This window comes from Lepisma saccharinum, chromosome 30 (assembly GCF_977018435.1).
Source record: "Lepisma saccharinum chromosome 30, izLepSacc3.1, whole genome shotgun sequence".
Lineage (NCBI taxonomy): Eukaryota > Metazoa > Arthropoda > Insecta > Zygentoma > Lepismatidae > Lepisma > Lepisma saccharinum.
The window spans coordinates 5,121,782-5,146,103 of record NC_139258.1 but is presented as its reverse complement, the minus strand read 5'-3'; the positions used below and the strand labels follow the sequence as shown (position 1 = coordinate 5,146,103).

The following is a 24,322-nucleotide window of genomic DNA, read 5'->3' as shown; positions in this document are numbered from 1 at the left end:
CTGTTTTCCTCTAAAGTCTGTCAGCCTAACTTGTGGTTCCTTTGTAGGTGTCATGCCACTGAATTTCTGCACTAAACGTTCCCAAATTTCATAATTCAACAAGGATAACTCGCTTCCGGTGTCGATGACACAAGATACCGGAAGTCCAGCGATGTTACTACACACGATCGGAGTGGTGATATTTGAAGATAAATCTTGAATTTTAAATACGGCACTTCGGATTACACCCTTTTCAGTTTCAGTTAAATCAATCATTGTGGTCACTCCAAAAGATTTCCAATCACTAACGTGGGATAGCTCCTCAAGATGCCCTTGCCCAACACGGAGCTGATCAATTACGCAAGGTGAGAGTTCGTTTCAGCGTTCACCAACGGGTTATGACGGGGAGAGTCCGATCTTGACCGTTGGTAGCTCGGCCTGTATCGCAGTAGGACGAGCAGGTGGTGTCTATTGCTTCGAAAGCTAAGGTTTAGGTCTGTCGGACAGTTTTCCGCTGAGTACGCTTCAATGTTACCGTCAAATTTTGGTAACTGATTTATGTCTGTCATGCGTGGCAGATGAAGATTCCATTCTCTTAAAGGGTCACTATCCGAATCGGACACTTCATCACTTACTCGCCGTTCGTCAACGTCGTACTGTCCAACACGAAATGTCTCTCGAGCAGGTACAACGGACTCGCGCACAGAAGGTCGATGAACTCTCTCGATCTGCAAGGACTGCAGTTGTACGTACATTCCTGCAGTGTGACGGGGCGACGAGGTAATGTGGTGGCCCATGTTTTCGCCTACTGGAGGGGTAACAGTCTCATCTCGAACAACTAAATTTGTCCCACGCTGCCGAAAGTCTGCAATGTCGTCTTGTAGGTTCGTGTGGGTCTCCGTTACAGTCTCTTGTAGTTGGGACCGCAGAGCAGAAATGTCCTGCAAAAGTTCGGTCACTTGATCCTTCAACACGCCCAAATCAGACTCAAGGACAGTCTGCTTGGACACTAGACCCTGTTGTGCTTCTTCGACTTGCCCAATACGTTCAGATGTAAGCTGTATTTGAACATTTGATTTGATTTGCTTTATTTTACTTCGCTTTTTGTGCCACTTTTGGCTAATTTGCGAAGATGGGGATGAGTGATGATATGATGAAATTGATGAATAGACACTCACAAATATCCATGCCCATGCCAGGATTCGAACCCGGGACCCCTGGCCTCGTAGCGCGATGTGCTAACCACTCCGCCACAGGGGCCGGCATGTATTTGAACAGGAAGAGCACTCAGTTGTTGCATAATGTTAACAAGCTTTCCCGCTATATGTTCATTACTCTTCCTTTGTTTTTCCGATAATGCGGTGACGAAGTGTTCTTGTCGTTGCCGGTCTCTCTCTTCCCGACCACGTTCCTGAGCTAACCTCTCACGTTCCTTTTCAGCAATGGCAGCAATCATCTGATCCTGTCTCTCCATCACGGCCTTTATCCAATCCAGGATCACTGACATGGTGCCTAGCACAGGTTCCAACGGCTGCATCCTCTGTTCAAAGCACGTTTGACAAAGCAACTCCTTGTCATTCTCGCCGACCACAGTCTCTGCTCGTGCCACACACCCAGTGTGAAATAAACTGTCACAATTTTTACATCGGTATCCAGATTCTTCTGTCCAGGTAATGCTGCAACATGCCACTGTCGTCCCCTGTACTCCGCTGCGTGATTGGCTCCTTAGGTTTTTCCTATCCATCTTCTGGGAAAGTGGTATAAATTTTGGAAGGACACAAAACACTCGGGACCACTGGCACTTTACACAATGGGAGAAAGGACACTCTTCACAAGCCCCACGATATGGCGCCAAAAACCTGCTACGTCCCGCATAGTGGTGCATTTCACAAGTACACTTACCTTATAAGCTCAGCAGAGCATGCTGGATAATCCCGGCTTCGGGTTGAGATACTGCGTTCCTTCCCCTTGGATCCACAGGTGAAGTCCAATGACAACCTACGAGGTTGTCCTCCTGATGCAGGTACCCATAACTACAAAATACACTTTCGAAATAAAGAAAAACCACAATATGTTCAACTTTACGTTTATTATAGACACGCACGTATATCATGTAAGACTAACATTACAATTAAAATACTTTCGAACGGTACAGCACGAGATGCGTAAGCCTATCTTTCCCGTAACGTGAATCACCTCTTGCTACTTCAAATCTCTCCGCGCAACTCCTAACCGTTTTTCTGGAACGCGATAACACCTCCCCAGTTACACAGTGTTACCAGACACAATAACCTTTTAATACTAGGAAGTTGATAAACGCAAACAGTAATATATTAGAAAGATTAGAAATGTACAGTAATCTGGCACAGAGAATTTAGGTATGTGGTGGCAACAATGCAATGAAAAGCACGTGATCTCCTCACACCACAAGAGTTTAAATAAAAACAACAATGGCTTTCAAAATATAAGAGAAACGAACGGCGTTTGCCAGAAACATGAAGCAACAAATAGATATAAAGAATTTAACTCAGAAATTATTAACTGTATAATACGTTCAACTATAATAAGCATGAATAAGCATAATAATATAAAACCACGAAGTAATGGCAAACTCGGGGTCATTACATGGTGGTGACAATAATCCGATATGTGATGTTTGTGGTGCAGTGACAGTAATCAGATGTGCATGGTATAAACAAACATTATGTTTACATTATTTTTTGAGGAGTACCATTACTGTGACGAGTATGTACATTGACACCATGGAAGCAACAATGGGAGCAGTTTGAAATGTGATGCATGGGTGCTTGTCTTTACTTTGTGTTGGCAGATCGGTTACCATAAAGTTGTTTTGTTTTACTCTCTGGAGGTAATAAATGTTTTATGCATGCTGTGTATTCATCTATGGAACTATCCTCTTGTGTCCTTGGCTATGGATATCACCTATATCATATCAAGGTCATGCTTGATAGGGTTATGGTTCCGTGTGCGGCTATTTTGATGCTCCGTTATACTGCTCTGGTCCGTCTATTGTTATGCCCATGCCTATCCGGGAACAAAGGTATTTATGAATTCAGCAACTCTCTACAATTGCACTGTGTTTGGTACCGACAATCCTACAGTTCTGCGCTGTGTGTGTTCTTCCTATGCCATATTTACGTGGTTTCGGGGTCAGATCCCCACTTCATATTTTCCTCATCTTGACATTTGAGGGTGGGGTTTGCACCCTACAACCATTTTATAGCTGAAAAAAAAAAAAAAAAAAAACAAAAAAAAACACGTATTTCTTCCTTTGGGCCCCTCCATATACCTGCCAAGTTTTATGGAAATCGGAATGGGACACTTAGATAACGACCCTTGTTAGCATATTTTTTTTTTGTAAGGGTGATGTGTTCCCTAAATATATAGAAATTCATATTGTGAAGAAACTAACTGAATTAAGGTGCTTTTTAAAGACATATTTTGGCATATTTGGCCATTTATACGTGATAAAGCATATTTTGATGGAATTTCTGTCATATTCAGCATATTTTCGCTTCTTCAAGAAATATACAGTCATTTTCCAAGTGGATTCGTTCTTACCCCCACGTTCACTCGAGGTTTTTTTTCTTTTAGACCAGCAAAATCTTTCATTTTTATTTGAAAATTTACAGAAAATATTCATTGTGCATTTCAACTCATCAGGGCCCATAAAGTGAATGAAAAATAGTATGTATATGAAAATATTTCAGCATAAGTTAGATATTGATGTTTGAAACAGTCTAGTTATAAGGGCATATTTTTCAAATTATAAAGTGCATATTTTGCAAAATTTTAGGTCATACTTTATTTTGCATATTTTGGTGATTTTTAGGCCATATGCGAAATATGTAGATCTGAAGGTGACTTTGTTTTTTAATGATTGGATATTGCGATATATATTCACAGAGTACCAGAAACTATAGTCGATATTTGCAATTAGCTTTGTGATACAAGATTATTGTTTCATTCCACAATTTCTCGTTCTAGACTGATTCGCGGCATCGTCTCGATTGGCACCTATTGAAAAGCTAGTCTTAAAATTTAGTCACCATTTTGAAATGTCTATCTTTCAATTCTAATATAAGTTGCTAAATTTCTACAATGTAATGTAGAATGTATAATTTTCCTCCTCCTCTTGTGACATGATCATCACTGTGTATGACTAAAGATCAAGCTTCTTTCTTCTTCTTCGCACCTAGTGGCCTGGCTGCATGGTTGCCAGCAGCATGGTAGAGATTCTCACTAGATCGATCCCTATGGTGCAAGCATTTTGTGTATGAAATTAAATGATGCATATCAGAATACATTATATACAGTCATTTTCCAAGTGGATTCGTTCTTACCCCCACGTTCACTCGAGGTTTTTTTTCTTTTAGACCAGCAAAATCTTTCATTTTTATTTGAAAATTTACAGAAAATATTCATTGTGCATTTCAACTCATCAGGGCCCATAAAGTGAATGAAAAATAGTATGTATATGAAAATATTTCAGCATAAGTTAGATATTGATGTTTGAAACAGTCTAGTTATAAGGGCATATTTTTCAAATTATAAAGTGCATATTTTGCAAAATTTTAGGTCATACTTTATTTTGCATATTTTGGTGATTTTTAGGCCATATGCGAAATATGTAGATCTGAAGGTGACTTTGTTTTTTAATGATTGGATATTGCGATATATATTCACAGAGTACCAGAAACTATAGTCGATATTTGCAATTAGCTTTGTGATACAAGATTATTGTTTCATTCCACAATTTCTCGTTCTAGACTGATTCGCGGCATCGTCTCGATTGGCACCTATTGAAAAGCTAGTCTTAAAATTTAGTCACCATTTTGAAATGTCTATCTTTCAATTCTAATATAAGTTGCTAAATTTCTACAATGTAATGTAGAATGTATAATTTTCCTCCTTCTCTTGTGACATGATCATCACTGTGTATGACTAAAGATCAAGCTTCTTTCTTCTTCTTCGCACCTAGTGGCCTGGCTGCATGGTTGCCAGCAGCATGGTAGAGATTCTCACTAGATCGATCCCTATGGTGCAAGCATTTTGTGTATGAAATTAAATGATGCATATCAGAATACATTATTCTATTCTTGTGTGTGTGTTTGTTATATTATGTATTGAAGGTACCATTTCACACATATAGAGTGTGTTTGTTATATTATGTATTGAAGATACCATTTCACACATATAGATTCTATGTATAAATCCGTAAAATGCAGGGGTAGTTTTAAATGCGTTAAAAGGTTGGCAACACTCCATATTTAGTAGCACTAAGTTACCAATACATTGTGTTGCAATATATCAACAGTAGTTTGTTAGATGTAAACAACAAATTCCTTTATTTCACAATTGTTGCCTCGTTGCCTGGCAATTGTTTGTTTGTTTTTATTCAATAAAAAACTATAAATGACGCACGACAGTACGTTAAATTCACAGAGCCTCGACAGGGGGCAGCACACGAGCACAAAGAAACAGCAAGTAAGTCCATTTTATGCACAGTAAGGCTAATCGGGACTGGACATACAGCTTTAAGCGGGATCCGAACCAGTATGTACCTAAACGGGAATCTAATGCATTTGGTAATTGTAACCGTAATGTTAAGTTAGCATTGAAATAGATCTTTACATTTGATACTTTCAGAGATATTAGCAGGTCGCTTGTGATCGTTAAGACAGATGGGCTGATTGAATTGTATTATGTCGCAACCATATAGTAGATCTATCAGTAAACTAATTGTATTTGTATTGCTCATGTAGTTTCAAAGGTATCGAAAGCAGACTAGGACTTACAGATAATACGCTTGATTCAGCCCTGTTCACAAGTATCACTATGACAATTGTCCACTCTTTATTTATCTTACAATCTGTTTATTCATAAGAATTGGAAGTGTGCTTCTGCTGGAATGAGCAATTTTGCATTGCAATATTACTCATTGCACTGTACTTCATGTATTGCAGAGATCTCGAGTACACATGTCCTTAAGCACAAATAGGCTAATCAGGAAAGGGACAGACAGACAAGTGGGTTCTAAACCAGTGTGCAATGTGCCTCGAGCAGAGACTGAACCTTGGGATCCCTTGGTTACAAGGTGCCACCACCAGAGGTTGAGCTAGCCAACCTTCTTCCTAAATATCGGGGTCTTGAAAAACTCACCCAGGAACTAACGTGTTTTGTTTGATTTGAAAATGAAGTGGCAATATAAGTTATTGTCGGTGTACAAAGGAAACGAAAGTAGGGAGGGAAGCCTGGAGGGAGCTGGAATGGTTGGGTGGGGATGTAGTGTTTATTACACAGGTGGTGGCACCGCTCATGTAGTGCAAGTACTGCATTGGTAGGAGGGTGATGTGAGAGATGGCTTGGTGGGAGGGGATGTAGTGTTCATTACATAATATGTTGGTGTTTTGTTCATCACTGATGTAATGTAGTATTGCAAATACTGCATCGCAAAATTTGACAACCTGCGTGGGCGGTTGTGGGAGCAGGGTACGGGCGGGTGGGTCCTCTTGGGTAAGCCTGAACAACATCTTGGAGTGTTCAACCCAAGAGGTTTGCGGGTTGTTTAGTGTAACGTCCAATTTGAAGCTACGAGATAGTTTCTTTAGTATTAGAAGTGGTGGGTAGGTGGGTTAATTTGAAGCTATGTTTAAATAGACTGTAATTCAGTGCCACTGATGTCATGTAGACTGTGTGTTATTAACAACAAAATAGTCCCGTCATCTCTTTAAATAAATACCGCAGTCCTTAGTTACACCATGCAAAGTAAATAAAATAATTATACAAATGTCTAAGATTCAATATCTGTGTTGTGAAACCTACTTTTTAAACAATAATTTGGTTGATTGATCGATTGATTTGCGCTAGCAGCGCAATTTGGATAGGCTTAACATACGTCCGGGATTAGCCTGGACAGTCCTGTTTTTTTAGTGCTGTCCGGGATTGCAAAATGTTTTGAGAATCTCAACATGACGTATACTGGTATTGAATATTCACGACCAATTTTTAAGATGTTTGAAAAGACTGATATTTCATGTACCAACATTTCTAGAATGGATGAGTTTGCTATGTCTTTGCCTGGAACATCTGCTCCAGTTGAGAGAGTATTTTCAATTATGGGGAATATTTGGTCTGCAGAAAGAGGTAGACTTCTAGTATCCACTGCTAAACATCCTGAATGTTAAAATTAATTCAGAACTTTCATGTTGTGAATTTTATGATGCTATTAAAACAAACAAGCCATTTCTGAAAAAAAGTCATGTCTAGTGAAAAGTTCAACTGAGTCAACTAACAGATAGTGCTACCTAGAACAGAGAGGTTTCCTAAACATCAGAAAATGTATTATTCAATTAAACATTTGAAAATTAATTGATTGATTTTAGAAAATAATGTTAATATTTTTTCTTGTACAATTTATAGTTTAACGTTCCAATAAAATGTTAAAGCTTTTAAATAATTTCAATTTTTTTTGTAAAAAAAAACTGGAATTCAGCAGTAACGAGTTTATCGCGAATATGTCCTGGGTTGGAGCCCAAAAAAATATGATAAGCCTAAGTTTGGAGTTACATAGTACTAATGCCCTGTGGTCGGAAGCAGCCTGCTACTTGTAGCTAGCTACAAAATTTATAGTGGTGCTACATTTTGAAAAGTATAGCTATAGCAAAAGCGAAGCTACAAAATTCCTGTAGTTGTAGGGAAAATTTTGCTGCAGCTACGTTTCTTCTCTGCATTTTGAGGAAAATTTTGAAAGTGACCACAGCATCCAAAAAAATTGGACAATAATGCTTACTTTTGCAGGAGATTCATAAGTCTATTACATGGAAAACAGATAATCTAGATTATAAATATCTTGATATCGCAGATAGTATATATCTGCGTAATTTATTTCATTAGCTAATATCCAGATAACTAAACTGAACTGAGATAGGAAGATATTCTGGCTAATAGCTATGTTTTTTGAGCTACATCAATATTTTTGGGAGAAACGGCTTGTTTGCAGCAGCCCTAAAAAAAAGCCTAATTTACACCACCCCAGGAACAAATCCTGTGGATAAGGTAAATGTCATTAATTACTGTGTAAAAACACATCTTGCAATGCGAAAACGAGTGATCCATTCTCCTCTACAATGACAAAGCAATAGTGCCAGCAATCAATGATTTAGCATTGATCATTGTTAGTATGTAGGATATCACCAGAAATAAATTATTGTTACAAGAATGATGGACATACACTTTCTGGAAATACACTTAGGCTACTTTCGTCATAATATTTTTTTCAGAAATTTTAAAATTGCAATACTTTAGAACACTCGAGTTTATACATTAGTTTCCTCAATATATTTTATGATATTGTAAAAAGTACGAGTTATTGACTTCTCTGCAGAAACTAACTCTCCTACATTTGACTAATTGTGAGAATTAGGAAAATTGGTGAGTGATGATGACGAGCTGTGTGGGGAATGGAGGAGCAGAAGGATCCATCATCCCAACTAGGTGCCTTGCTTATTTTAAGTTTTGAGTCCACTTTATGCACAGATAAGCTAATTGAGACTGGATCCGAACCACTAGTGCTTCCACCAGGTATCAAACCTGGGGCCGCTTTGATTACAAGATGACAAGATTTGCACTGTGTCTTCAGGGAAGCATTCCAAACAGGAAAGCATATCTCCATCTGTTGCTTATTTCTAAAGAAGCAACCCCCAGCTATTCACAAAGTTAGAGCAACCATCTAACGAATTACGCAGGTATGATAATAAATAACAATCTATTTTCAAGTAAGTACACAGGCCTGTAGCCAGAATTTTATTTGGAGGGGGGAGCCTCAGTTACTATCATGTTAGGTTCATGTGGTTGTTTCACGTTGTTGTTTTTTTATGTGCAGGAGTAGCACACATGAAAGTGTAGCGAACTACTTTTTGGAAAAGTAGATGTAGCTGTAGTAAAGCTACATTTTGAACGAGTAGCTGTAGCTGTTGCGAAGCTACTTTTAAAATGTAGCTTTCCGACCATTGCAAAAATCAAAGGTAATGAAAAATAAAACGGAATCCAGAAATTAAACTTGTAGGGACCGTACCCTTGACCCTCTGTACCCCCTAGAGAAAGTGAAATATTTTGCATGGTATATGAATATTTTGTTGTTTATGAACGTTTTCAGTTAATTTTAGCTCGCGGAAATGTGTTATTGTGAAATAAAGTAAGTCTGCTACCTTAGAATGTTACTTTACCGTGAAGAACAGCAGCCTGAAGGCTTTGCGCAAGTGCGACATTCCACAAAAGCAACTATAATTTTACGTAGTTAGGTTAGGATAGTTAGGTTTGGTACCAATAGTTATTATTGACGTGTTCTTTCGCTATTTGACTGTGCATACAAAGGGTTTTAATAGGCTAATAAAAAGCGGTGAATCACTACGAAATGGTAAATTTTTGCTTACGCTAGTCATACTTTGTGATCGAATATCTCCATTATATGTGTTTTCCGTGCGCTGAAACGCACGTGTCAGCAGCAAGAATAAGCTTCAAATTTGCTCCTGCCACGTAATTTGTCTGTTAAGATGATGTTACAAATCTTAAGAACAGATTGACACAAGAGAAATGCAAGTTTATGATTAGTGGGAATGAATGTACAGGTAATTTACAATCTTTTTCTTTAGAAAGCATTTTGCGATATTATTTTAATGCTAACAGAACCTAACATAACTACGAGAGCATTTAGGCTTATTATTAGAAGAATGCTAAGGGATATAATCTTAAAACATTTTTGTGAATGTAATCGCTATTAATCTGTCTATTAATATAAAATTCAACGTAATTCTCGAGGGGGTATGAATGCATGGGTAACAGTTCGTTATATCGGAGACACTTTTCTTCAAATTTATAGGAGAAACTACTTACGGAAATCAGTTTCTGTAGCATTGTCGAAGTTCTTCGAGGTATTTTTTTTTCTTTCAATCTATTTCAGCCGGAAATCAATTCCCGTTGCTTCAATTTAAGCGAAAACGTAACCACGCCGTTTTTAACTATGTTTGCCTAACCTAACCTTCTGTGAATGGTCCGTGGGGCTATCCGGCAATGGTTTTTGGGACTATCCGTGAATGATTTGTGGGGCTCGCACCATGACGTGCGTTCCGTAACACTTCGAGAAGTGTATTTTAGTGTAAAAAATGTTTCTAATAGTGTGAAAACTTTAATGGCACCTTCAAATATGTTCCGCAATATACAATTGGTAAGCATGAACAATACGAAACACAAACTATCCGATTTTAAAGTGTCTCCGATATAACGAACTGATACCAAATGCGTGTTTTCTACTTACGTTGTATTGTTAACCTTCTGTCCTGATTTTACGTAGATTACCTTGTTTTTTTCAAAGAGCAACATGAATTCGCGCCATATACGATGCTTGATTTTTAAGGTGTTTACCCACCGGCCGTGATTCGTATGTGGATCCACGAGACCATGATTTTACCATGCAAATTGTCCATCACCATGTTCGTGCACTTTATTTGACCCAACAAGAGCTTCAAGAATTTAAAGAAAACTCAAAACAAGCTATTGACAGCTTCTGCACCAGCCCACGTCAATGAAGGTTGTAAATTATTATGAAATTGGGTGAGAAGGGCTGTGTAAACCAAAAATAAACTATATTTCTAAAGTAATAGCTAAAATAGCAAACCAAGGAACGGAAGATAAAATGATAAAACCAATACCACGTAAAACTAATTTAAAGGAATCATAGTTTACATTTATTGTCCGTAAAACATGCTTGTAAATGAGCTCGTAATTATATATTGTTACAAGGATAGTTTCGATTATTTTTCAACATAGAAGTTGAACTGGAATTCCCTTATTAGCAGTTACGCATAGAAATGTCTTCATGTCGTAAGATCAGCTTTACCCAGGATTGTGTTGATCTGTCAAAGTGCAAGTCCAAGTGGAAGGTGTACACGGTATGTAACCAATTTGTTACGCTGTCGTAATGGGGAGTATTTATTATATTAGTTTATAAAGCAGTCATGTATTGCTTCAACATTTTCTGACAGTAATGTATATACATACATACATACACTTGTTATGTTATAGACTATTCCGAAAGATGGCACACGGAAAAACGAATGATTTTGCAGTTGATGTTGTTTCTATGATAACACCCTTCAGAAAAGGACAAATTTTTATTTGGTTTCATATTATCTTATTTAATTTTTTAACTGTACTTTCGTTAATAAAACTTAGTACAAATTAATTCCTCTTCATATTAGAACAGCGGCGTCGCCAGGATTATTCATCTAGGGGTGCGATTCTGAAAATAAGGAAAACATGAAACACGCATGGAACCTTTCAAAACGGAGGGGGGGGGGGTAACTAAGTTTAGCATAGTGTGGGGGAAACTGCAACCCTAATCGCCTCCAGTGTTTAACATAAATTACTGACTGAAATTAAAATATATGTGTGAAACATATAACTTTAGATCGACATTAATTTTCCAGGGAGGCTGTGCCCCCCTTGCTCTCCTTTTGGACATACATAATGATGTGTATTATGTCTTCCACTCCAAGAGTGGTCGTACAATGTAAACATTCAGATACACATTGCAGTCTTATTGAACTATGTAGTGAAATACAAAATAAAATCATCCTGCCCTTAAAAACACAATTTTTGAACCTTTTCAATGTAACCAATCTACATAGTACTTTATACCTTCTGTCTCCCACAAGACATCCCGAAGAGCACAGCAACTGTGTCATCTTTAAGATCCCTTCTGCCGCACTATCCCCAACAACGAACTGTAAAACTTTTCCGTGAACATTGGACGCCTTCCTAACAGTTTTTAAAAAAGCATGACATGTCTTAATACAACATATTAAGAAGAAAGCTACCCTTCATGTTACAACTCACATTAAATAATTTCCCGAGCACGACCTGGTGATACCTTAAAAGCAGCTGAAATATTTGCTCCAGTGTAAGGAAGAACAAGTAGGCGGAAAATAAACCGTTTATCAACAATGCAAAAAAGAAAAAAACATAACTTACATTAAGCTATAGGCAATTATCAAAAACCACGAACAGACCACTTGGAGAAACAAAAGAAGAAAAAAATTCATAACAACAATGCTGACGAAAGAAAAAAACTGCCGCTGATCTTTACAGAGGCTGCTGCCAGTACAGAAAAATATCTACACCTCTTTCAGTGCTTGCCTGTTGCATACAATAATAACGGTCTTGCTTCAGTACCTTTCATTCGGCGCTCAATATGACGACATGACATATCTGTATTACATATTAATGTTTTCAGTTGAACGTAGGGGGTGCGGAAGAAAATTGAGGGGCAGCACCGCCCCTGTATTGGAACCATCGAGGACCCCCAGGACGAGCTACAGTGAACTCACCTCAACTTACATCATAGATAGTCTGTCGTAAATATATCGTCCACTGAGAATATTGCATCTCAGAATAACGGATTTCTTCATTTTTATAGAAGATAGTACTTACCGAAATGAGTTTCTGTAGCATTTTGAAAGTTCGTGGAGGTATTTTCTTTCATCATTGAATTTTTTTGACCGGGAATTCATGTGTTTTTCATGAAAAATATCTCTGACACACAATAGCCGTTGCTTTTCTATGCTTCCTCTATGTGAAGCACATGTTGCGCACATTTGATGACGTAACCTCCTGTCAGTGTTTCCAACCACGCCGTTGTTTTACAAGAAGTGAAGGCGATTTTTTTTTAAAGTTTTATTGCATTTTGTTTTACGAACAAAATTTTAACTATGCTTGCCTAACCGAACCTAACTTAACCTTGTCGGAAATGGTTCATGGGGCTATCCCTCAATGGTTTGTGGGGCTATTCAGGTATTGTTCGGTTACGAAAGTTGGAAACACTGCATACCCACATGATCCACGACGCGACTAAAGCTCTACCCACCATATTGTGTGTTACGGAAGCAAAAAAAGGATGAACAATAATTACGGTTATTGACATTATTTATTATTATTTTTGAGAGAAAACCAAAATTACACCTTGAAGAATGTTTCGCAATGCACAATAGGTAAGTACGAATGTAAAAATTGACGAAATAAAATGAAGAAATCCGTTATTCTGAGATGCAATTGGTAATTAATGCTGTAATCAAGAATTAAAATTTCAGACATAACAACTGCATGCAACACGAACTTTGATTTCAGAGTGTCAATGTTCTATCTACTGCATTCTGGAAACGAGATGGAGATGAAACAATTTAGTTATAAATTTGTCACTCGGTAGCAAAGTAAAATGAATAATTCAAATTTTGGGTAATCAATCAACTAGTTTGAATCCACTATTATTCTAAATTTTTGTCTCATTTACCACCAAAATAGGAACCTAAGACCATTACTATTGCTAAGCATCTACCTCAATTGACTGAGGTTAGATGCAAGTGGTTTATCTCATACTCGGATGGTGCTTGTGGTTGGTTGAGGAAATTGTGGTAAAGTGTCTTGGCTGTTACAGTTTGCATTCTCGTGGCTGCTTCCAAATTCTGTACATGGGCCAAAAACATTTTCAATATATCTGTTCTACAGAGCATTCCCTGACATTCGCTACGAGACTCAGCGGCAAGGGCCCAGCATCAGCGCTTGTCTTTCCCGGTGAACGGGTCCGTGACAGTCGCTAGAGTCGGCTATTAAAGTTACAGTTTACGTATTGTGTACTAACCTTGACTACAGAAGATGTTGAAAATGATGTTCGTCTACTGTAATTCTCCCGATTTCTCATACAATACTCTCTTTAAACTCACGGATGGTGTGCGGATTGTCTCCGAGGGAGGATTGTACTGGCGTCAGTTCCAACGTCAACAGACTGTCGCAAACCCGTTCACCGGGAAAGACAAGCGCTGACGCCGGGCAGCTTGCCACCGAGTCTCGTAGCGAATGTCAGGGAATGCTCTGTAAGTATGCAGATGATTGCAGGAATGAAACAATTGTATTGTAAATAGACTATAGCCAAAATATCTCCATTTGTTTACAATTTGGAGAAGAACATTTCCATTCTCAATGGACGATATATCTTTACAGGATGAGAGAGAGAGAGAGAGAGAGAGAGAGAGAGAGAGAGAGAGAGAGAGAGAGAGAGAGAGAGACACACACACACACACACACACACACACACACACACACACAGAGAGAGAGAGAGAATGAGAATGTGTGTACGTGTATTCTTATCAATACTAATGAGAGTGCAACACGGTACATGCTAATGTAATGTTGGTAGATGTGCTTGAATGATGTAAATTTCAAGAATGGAATTACATATTAATATTTTTATCTTTTGTTTTAGGTTCTCCAGTGAAGGAATTAAATTTGGATTACCTTCAGACCTACAGATAATGGAGAGGAATTTAGAAAAATGTTTAGAAGATGTGTAAGTAGATTAGATGGCAGACTTGATATACAACTTTAAAACTTTCCTGCAGATGAATAATGAAGAGAATCTCTCGGTAACACTTTACTATAGGTGACGGATTTCTTACTTTTTACAGGAGAAAGTACTTACGCAAATCATTTTCTTTAACGTTGTGGAAGTTCGTGAATGTAGTTTTGATCCATTTTAATGCGAATGCATGTTGTTTTCTGCGAAAATCTCTGTCCGACATGCTGTTTCTGCTGCGGCCATTTGCTTTCTGCACGAGAGCACAATGTTCCGTGTGTCAGATGACGTAAACCCCGTAGTCAGTGTTTCAAACTCGCCGTGTTTTCACTATAACATGACATGTTGAGTATTTTTAATTTTTTTTTTTTAACTATGCTTGCCTAACGTAACCTAACCTTACGGAAAATGGTGTGTGGGGCTAACATCAATGGTTTGCGAGGTATTAGCATAATTTCAAATCCGGGCTCGAAAGTAGGTATTTTCCGGTGAACAAGGTTGCAACACTGCATAAATCGACAAAACACTCTCACAACGCACGATGAACCAGTACGTTATCGCCATAATGTGTGTTACAGAATCGAAATAACGAGTAACAGTAAGTACTCGTAAATGTAAGAAATATACATTATTTTCATTAGAAATTCATTATTTCACCTAAAGAAATGTTCCGCATTCCAGAATAGTACGTTAGCAATGTAAAAAAGTGCAAAATAAATGATTTATAGGTGTCACCCCTATAGTAAAGTAGTACCAATCTCTCTACTAAAATGAGTTTGAACCCAGTCTCTGAGTGCTTAGGTCAATCTTTACTTCTGGATCGATCTTCAGCTTGAAACTACCGTAAGATTTTTATGCCCTCAGTTTGCAAAGACCGCAAGGTCTTCTTATTGGTAGTTGAATAGACTTCAGGATGGAGAAAAAGACAGTTTCTGATTCTGTTGGGAACTGAAGACAAGAAAGCTCTCACATGATCATTAAGTAAGGAAGCTGGAGACCAATCCAGACGTGAAGATGAACCTAAGTAGTGTGAGATTGGCATTAGATATTCTGAGGTCTGGCTTAGATCATTAGTGATTACTAGGTCTTGGAAGTTGAGGAAAAATCCTTTTTTTTTTTTTCCTAATGTCCGAAGACGAGGCCCAACATAATATATGTTCATTTTGGGTCATTGTAGGCCAGAAAATGATGGGTTTTATTTGTCCTTTTTTGCCTTACTGGTCTTTTTTTAAGTCTTAACGGCTTTTTTTTTGGCGCAACTTCACCTTCTTTCGACTACGTTTTTACTGCCCATTTTCAATTCGAATCATCATCAGTTCATCACCTCTTAAACATCCTTTCTGTAGTAAAAAAATAAATATATTTTTGGACGACTGACGCAGGTACGGTACAAGTTCCTTTAACTGTAATTCGTCTAGAAGGTCGCGCTGTAGCAACTTTCTCTTGTTTTGAAGCTTTGTCTTTTCGCACTGTGTGTTCCATACCACCCGAATTTTGTATTTTTTTATTCATTAAATACGTAATTAAAACTGAAGTTATTAATTAATTTGGATCACATTTATACGTCCTTTTTTTATATTTTTAGGTCTTTTTTGGCTAAGGTCTTCAACTTCCGAGCCCTAGTGATTAGTGTTAAATTTCTTGAATTATTTTGTTACTAATCATGCAGAGTAGCTGTTGTTTTTGGTTTAAGTACCTGGAACAATGAAAATAGCAAAGTACAAGAATCCTGCTTTGTTATTAATTTTCTTTTAAATTTTCAGTAGCCGCATGCCTGGAGTAATTGGCGTTGTTTATGCAGATAAGCAAGGGCTATGCTTAGGAGGTAAGTTTCGCTTCAAGTTTTATTTTACAATCGACAAGATTTTGTATTATTGTGGCTTGCACCTTGAGATTTCTTTTGTAGTCAGAAGAAATTCGTCATTGCTTTGGAACTATTGAAACACACTGGCAGACAATTTTTGATTCATATACAAACCTTTTGTAACTTTTCTATTTATAAAGCATTGATTTGAGACCACCATTGCAAATAATAGTGGTGGCAGTGCAAGAAAAAACATGTGACGTGGGACTTGCAATCGAGACGCTTCCCTTCCCACAGAAACTGTATCTTGTTTTGAACATCTATAACTTTAAGGTATGGGACTCCAAAAAAAGTTGCTCCGAGTGTAAACACTAGTTTGGAACAATCTGTATATGCAATAAATAGGAATTGATGTGGTAAACCAGGTCAATATTTCATAATATGCCACTGATGAAAAGATGTAAATTTCTCGTATCGGACAAACGGATTTCTTCAAATTTACAGGAGAAATTACTTACCGAATCCAGTTTCTTTACAGTTGTGGAAGTTCGGGAAAGTGTTTTCTCGCATCGTTCATTGAATTTTGCCAGTAAATCATATATTTTTCGATATAAATGTCTGACCGCGGTGGCTCAGTCGGTAACGCATCTGACTACCATGCTAAAGGTCCCGGGTTCGATCCCCGGCAGGTTCAAATCCGGGAACTTTTCTAACGATGGAAGCGGCCCCGGCGCCCACCCAGCGTCGAATAACATGGGTACCTGGGGGAAACCCTGGGGGGTAAAGGCAGTCAGGGGCGTGATGCTGATCACATCACCCCCACTCACGACCGGATCAAGAAAGTGTGGGGCGTTACCCCACACCCCCTATACGCCTTCATGGCGTGGTGCTATGCACAGGGGAGCACTTTACCTTTACCGATGCACGGAAGCTGTTGCATCCATTTCCTTCCAGCCGGATGTTGCCTGTGTGTGATGATGTAATCACGGTCAATGCCAGTCAGTGTTTCCAAACATGTTTTTTTGTAACTGAAGAAGGTAAAATTTCCGCAAGTGGTTTGTGGGGCTACGCATTTTTTTTTCTAAACCAATTTTTTAACTATTGTAACCTAAACGTGACCTTACCTAACCGGAAATGATTCGTGGGGCTATGTATCAATGGTTCGTGGGGTTACGTAGGTATTTTGGGTGCCGAGTACGGTAGTGAAACTGTGACCGCCATTTTGAGTGTTACCGAAGGCAAAAATAAACGAAAAAACTTACTCGATATGTCGTGAAATAAGCGAAATGCCACCTTCAACAATGTTTCTCAATGCAGAATACGCAAGTACGAATATTTGAAATTAAAAGAATAGCAAATTTCAGCCGTTTGTCTGATACGAGAAATTTACCAAATAATATTTTCCAAGGGTGAAGTGACTGTTTTAAAAAATAAAGTTATGTATGCAGGTAATTTCTTATGTGGTTGTCGATTGTTATCTAGATTGTAAGTACCATTTTATACTTGCACTGATTAAAATATAAACTAGCGTGGTGACGTGAGAATGTATTTAGTTTTCTTCATAGATTTGTCTGTCGGCTGATGAACATATTTCTGGTCCAGCGTTGTCACCACACAGCTGGGTTGTCAAATTTTTTTGAGGGAAAGAATTAATGTGAAGATATTGAAATATATTTTAGTCAGATTCCTGTGATTACTCTTGGCTAGACTCTACTTTACGTCCTTATTGTCTTTTGGTGGTAACCGATGGGAGTTAACAACACTGCAGGCTCGTCTTTGTGTCCGCGTTGTGAATGCGTGTGTTTTGCTCGTTTGCGTTCTGCGTGGTGATTGCTTCTTTGCGTTCGCGGTGCGTGTGTATGGTGCGTGAAGAAGAACAGGTTCCAAAAACTTGTAGATAGTGTAAAATATGTTTATATCCAGTAATAATTTAGTGCATCGTTCAAAACCGTGCTTGCAGACAGCAAGTAAGTACCTTTTTCTTTTTACACTTTCTGTTCACGGTAGCCCCACAAACCATTCACGTTAGCCCCAAAAACCATGCACGGGGACAAGGTATGCCTACGAGGTTAGGTTCCATTACCACTCATTTCACCCCTAAATATGTGCTTCATCATCGAAAAATTTCCTCAGTAGGTTCAATTACGCATATCCGGACAACATGGGTTTTTATCGATTTCCTCCTCCAGGTTTTTCCTCCCTTTGGGATTTATGTTGTTGAATTCCTTATACCTAGTCTTACCATAAATACTGTCCCAAAGTTGTAAGTAAATAGACACAAAATGGTGAGAGATATTTTAATATCAGAATAACATTAGGTGCATGGATGCATTATGAACCAAAATCACAAATAATTATTCGAAATGGCCACCCTTAGCACTGACACACTTCTGAAGTCTTCGTGGCCACTCATCAATGGAATTACGCAACACATCAAGTGGACACTCCGCAGCTGCCTTCCGAAGAGACCGCTTTAAACTGTCAATATTGGGATGTCTCTTCTTGCAAGCCATCTCCTGAAGCTTGGACCACAATTTGTAGTCCAAAGGGTTTAAGTCGCGACTGGCAGAGGGCCAATCTGACGTGGATATGAAGTCAGGAACATTTGCCTCCAACCACTGCTGGGTGGTGTGTGCTTTGTGTGCTGGGGCTGAGTCCTGCTGGAAGCTCCAGTTCTCTCCATGGAAGATGGTGTCGGTAAGATTCTTGCATAGTTTCTCAAGCACTGTCTGCTGGTACACTGCGGCTGAAGTTTTGACCCCCTTTTCACAAAAATGGAGATCCGTTGTGCCCTCGTAGCTCACACCCCACCACACCATGACTGATGCAGGATGGTGACCCCTCTGGATCCTGGGGGCCTTGTCAGCAGCTTCCCGAGAGGATGTGGCATACACCCTGTCATTTTGGGCATTGTAAGTCTCCTCAACACTGAAAATTTTTTCATCAGTGAAAATACTTCGACGGTGCCCATTTGCCACGTAACGCTGAAGTAACCGCTTTGATTTCCGGAGCCTCTGGAGCTTCAGTTCACTTGTCAAGAGATGTCCTTTGCGTCATTTGTAGGCATGGAGTCCCAGGTCACTGCGTAACGTACGAGATATCGACATTTTTGAAATCTTTAGCTCACGAGCCATCATTGACTGTTTCCGTACAGGATTTCGTCGCACTCGTGCCACCACTGCTTTCACAAGTTCTGGTGTTCGTACTGTGCGTGGTCTTCCTTGCCGTGGGCGATCTTTAACAGTACCAGCCTCAACAAAGCGCTGGATAGTGCTGTACACAAATTTCTTGGAGATTTTCAGCTTCTGGAGGGTTTTGAGAATCTCCCCTGGTGATTTGCCTACCTTGTGCAACGCTACCACGGCCACACGATTTTTGTACTCACCCCATTCCATCTTCAACACTTACAACAGACACCTTTCCACTTGACCAGCTCAACAAGCAATGACTCACGCTTCATGCTACTGCTCTTGCCATCTCTCGCTTGTACCGGTGGAAGTACAGCCACCCTCAAACGTTGGGACAGTATTTATGGTAAGACTAGGTACAATAAGCTTTCCAACGATATATGACATGTATTCCTTAGGAAAAGGACGTAAAGTAGAGTCTTACCTTATTCTTTATGCAGGCCAGAAATATGTGTGCATCTAATTATTTGATAATGAATAGAACTGAAGTGTGTCTTATTTTCAATTTTTTCCCCTTTGCAGTGAAAGGAAAGGCTTCACCCGACAGCACCGGCCTGATTAGTGCCATCGCAGAGCAAGCAGCCAAACTCGAACCAAACTCTAAACCACCAATAGTTTTGTTTGAAAGTGATAACAGGTTAGTTTCTTGAAGTGATATTATCATAGTGATAATAACAATAATAACAGGTAAGGTAAAGTTCACTGTGCATATAGGGCCCCACCAGTGGCATATCCTGGATTTTCATAAAGGGCATGCTGTACACAAATTTTTTAAAACGTATATATTATGGAATGGGTGACAGCATTATACATTTTCAATAGTTGACAATTTGCACATTAACATTACTAAATATTGCATAACGTATAAAGTAATGAAATATGGATAATGAAGTTCAAAACTCACCAGGTTTGATGTCTGATGGGGAAGTCTTGATAAAATTATAAAATCACTTGATATTTATAAACAGTTTATATTTACATTGGAGATTCACAATTTAGGTTTGTTTGGCATAGGGCTAGATTACAATCAGATATTCAGGAACAAAAGACCAGACTTAATTAAAATAATTTAAATGTAAATTCTGCTCTTCTGTTTTGAGTGGTAAATTCCCTTATAACATCTTCGTAAAATGAGGGCAGTGCTTTAATTTTCAGAAGCAGCTCTTTTTCAATGGATAATATACCAAGCGCACTTAATCTTTCTTGCGATTGGGTTGCTCTAATATAATTATTAATTCTTCTTAATGCTGAAAAAGATCGTTACACTGATGCAGTTGAAGCTGGTATTGACAAAATGAGTGTAGCCAACTTGTAAGTTTCACTCATAATGTTATGAATATTGTTCGTGTACTAGTGCATGTACAGGTTTATTTTCATACTCGGGGGAAGAATAGAGAGCAATCAACTCATTCTTTAGCGTTACAAAGTCATATAATAATAATAATAATACTGTATCACACCCTCTGTTTCATTTTCAGTCATTTTTTAAAAATATTTCGGGAAAATACTGCACTAAGCCATGTGGAACTTTGAAAGAGGTCCACAAATAAAAATAAACCAAACTTTAAACTAAATGCACATTGCACTCTACCTTCAAGAAAAAAAATCAATCGTGTCACCTCACAGCATGCAGCCAACACGATATTCACGCATTGTGAAGGGGAAAGGGTAGGGAAGAAGCATGGGGCAGCAGCTTGCTCACGTAAAAATCTTCCCTCGCTGGTAGAATTACTTATAGGGGTGTGCACCCAGTTTATAATCTTATTTGTGGTAACATCAAGTACTTTAACCCTTAACCGGGCAACCAGTGTCTGTCAGACACTGTTGCTTATATTTTTTGTCACATACTCCAAATGATACTTCCTGCGAACATGATATTTTTTGCTTTGTTTTTCTCTTTTTTTTATTTTCTCAATTCACAATATTTGACTGATAAAGAAGTCGGGCATAAAAAAATATTTTCCATTTCACTTACGTAAACGGGCAAGCAGTGTCTGTCAGACACAGTGTACATACAAAAGTTGTAATATTACTTGAATATGTATAACAAATGTTTAATAAAAAATGAAGTTTTTAATAAGACATCACATAAATATATTATTAACACTAAAATAGAAAAAATGATAAATATATGAGCAAATAAAACAATTTCCTCACACTACCTTCCGGCCTAACATGTTTCATATACTATGTTGCAAAAATTACAAAAAACATGCAATTACGATGATGATGATTAATACAAGAATTATGGACATAACTGATGGTTAGGTTAAATATCATGTTACTCTTTTATTTCCATAGCGATGAAACAAAAATTTCGCATTAGAAGGACAAGATCCATTTAGACACTGCTTGCCCGGATAAGGGTTACAGTTGCAAACAACACTAACAAATTACACATATTTCATTCTAGAAAAGTAAATATGCAATTTAAAAGACTTTGTAATTTAAATGTAATAGGTAAATAAATTTTCGAGCCTAACCTAAACCCCATTGGTTGAGAAACAATGAATTCGGTGGATATTCGTCTACATGCAACGACTCGTCTTCTGTTTTGCTTGAACACATCCATCTTTCGAGCTGTTGTCAAACCTCACTTGGTTCATGCAAAACTATGACAAAACATTATGTGTGGACAAGGCTTTATTTGTATGCATGCAATTTCAACTATGCACTATTGTATTGAGCTTTCATTACTTTAAAAGCATTATTTTTTTCTTTCTTTTGCAGCCAATGTTTGATTCAACAGTGTGGTGAGGTTACAGCAGCAGTGTATAAATCGGTCTCCTCATGAATGAATCTCACCCTTGTTTTTTTGTATATAAAGAATTATGTTGTATCATATTCATTTTTAAATACATGTACATTATTTTCTGTTGATAAAAAAATGTGTAGCAAACAGGTCTTTATTTCGGTGATTTTCATGTGCAATTTTTCGCTGATAATATCAGTACAATAATCATATTCAAAATATATAGTGAAATTAAGATGGATATAAAGAAAGTATTGTTAAGTGTAAGGTTGCCACTTTTGTTATAAGAGCTGATGACTAGTATATGTTTTGAGTTAAGAACATGTATATATATGTGCATGTTCATAATTGGGAAAAGTAGAAACTATACTCACTTTATCCGCGAAACTGTTTTTTTTCTCAGTGGCCACTGAAATTAATAGAACGAAGAAGAAACAACAGTTTCGTGGATAAAGTGAGTACTAGTTTTTCCATATTTGTGCATGTGTTGAAAATAAGAAAAATGTACTAGTTCCACACATTCAAAGCCATATGTACCATATTTAATTAAATTGTCCATATCAGTTATATGTGATAAGAGAAATGTTTACATTTCGAAATTTGTTATATTTGTATTTTGTACTATGAGTAAACTTTTGAAATAACCAACTGTATGTTTAAAATATTAAAGAAATAGACATGCATGTGTCAAGCAACAAACAAAAATGTTAAGAATATTAGTACTTGCAGTCAAAACTAAATGAAAACTGTCATAGATTAAGACATCGCTACTGTACTTTTCTCTTCTAGTTATTTATAAAATCATGCAAAGTATGATTTTCGAACGATTTGAGAAGATATTTATACTTTCAACTACCATTTCCTAGTTTTTCTTCTGAAATACTATGTAAAAGGCATGTCTATGATTGTACTGTATTCTTGAATGGTTAATAAACATGTAAAGATCTCTACAATCATTTTAATGAAAATTTCCACAGTACATTTTCCTATATAAGCCTAATGATTGACAGTTTGCTTTTCAGTTCTGCTCGGCATTCAACGTTGCTAGCTACTTTGGCAAGAATTTGGGTGTCTACAATTTCAAAAACACAAAATTCCCAGCCCAAGTCATTAGGGCAATTAATTTCTTTAGACATGTTCGTAAGAAGGTTCATAGCTAAACATCATACTTAGAATCCCACTGAATAGAGTTAAAAGTAATAAGAAAAACTGAATAGAAGTTGACTGCTGGATAAAGGCACCAGTGTGAGCTTTTACGTAATATTCGCCAGGTAAATGTTTCAAAAGTCACGCAACCCAAACTTTTATATTATGAAAACCGTAAGAGATTTACACCAAGTTTTCTGCATTATAAAGCCTGATGCATCGAGATATTTTTCAATGCTTAACAATATCACTTTACTCCATACAGAAAATCACAAAGTACAAGGTAACCAAAAAAGTTCTTGCCGTCCCATTAATCATGCCCTCACAGAGGAAATAACGCACATGCCTGCCAAGCGGTCGGGAGTTAGTCTGACCATCGACTGTCAGTAATACAGGCACGTTGCGCACACACAGCAGTCATAGCTGGTCCAGTGTCAAAGAGAAATGGAGGTGTCGAAACAGCTTGTTTGCGTGCGTTTGTTGTATGACTTTAAAGTGGGCCTGTCAGCTGCCGCACCAAGTCGCTGCATTTGCCAGGCATTGGTTCCAGCAATTCCATTCGGGAGATGTGAGCCTTTCGGATGAACCTCGCAGTGGACGACCACATGTGTTGGATGACGAGGCCCTGAAAGCAGCCATCGAGGAGGACAGTGGTCTAACATGTGATGAACTTGCAGAAAGGTTCCATGTTTCCGCTGAAACAGTCAGACTGCACCTGCATGGGATAGGGAAGTCATACAAGTTAAGCAAGTGGGTACCCCACATATTGTTGGCAGCCAACAAGGAACGAGTGACAGCCTGTTTGTCCTTGCTCACTCAACACCTGAACACACCCATATCTGATCGCTTGCTCACTGGTGACGAAAAGTGGGTCCTCCATGACACTCCCAAGCGTACCAGACATTGGTTGTCGCCACGTGACCCTGTTCCTCACACCTCAAGACCACCTCTGCACCCACGAAAGGTTATGCTCTCTGTATGGTGGAATTGTCGGCAAGTGGTGCATTACCAGCTCCTTCCACCTGGTC

At 38.2% G+C, this 24,322-nt stretch overlaps 1 protein-coding gene across 1 annotated transcript; it reads left to right on the top strand.

Annotated features, from left to right (window-relative positions):
- The first annotated feature begins 10,762 nt into the window (after positions 1 to 10,762).
- Positions 10,763 to 23,088, top strand: Lamtor5 (Late endosomal/lysosomal adaptor, MAPK and MTOR activator 5). Its single transcript, XM_083115088.1, has 5 exons — positions 10,763 to 10,949; positions 14,315 to 14,398; positions 16,168 to 16,229; positions 19,919 to 20,033; positions 22,127 to 23,088. Exons 2-5 carry the CDS (start codon positions 14,364 to 14,366, stop codon positions 22,188 to 22,190), a joined length of 276 nt encoding a protein of 91 aa, XP_082971214.1. The 5' UTR covers positions 10,763 to 10,949; positions 14,315 to 14,363; the 3' UTR covers positions 22,191 to 23,088.
- The last annotated feature ends 1,234 nt before the right edge of the window (positions 23,089 to 24,322 follow it).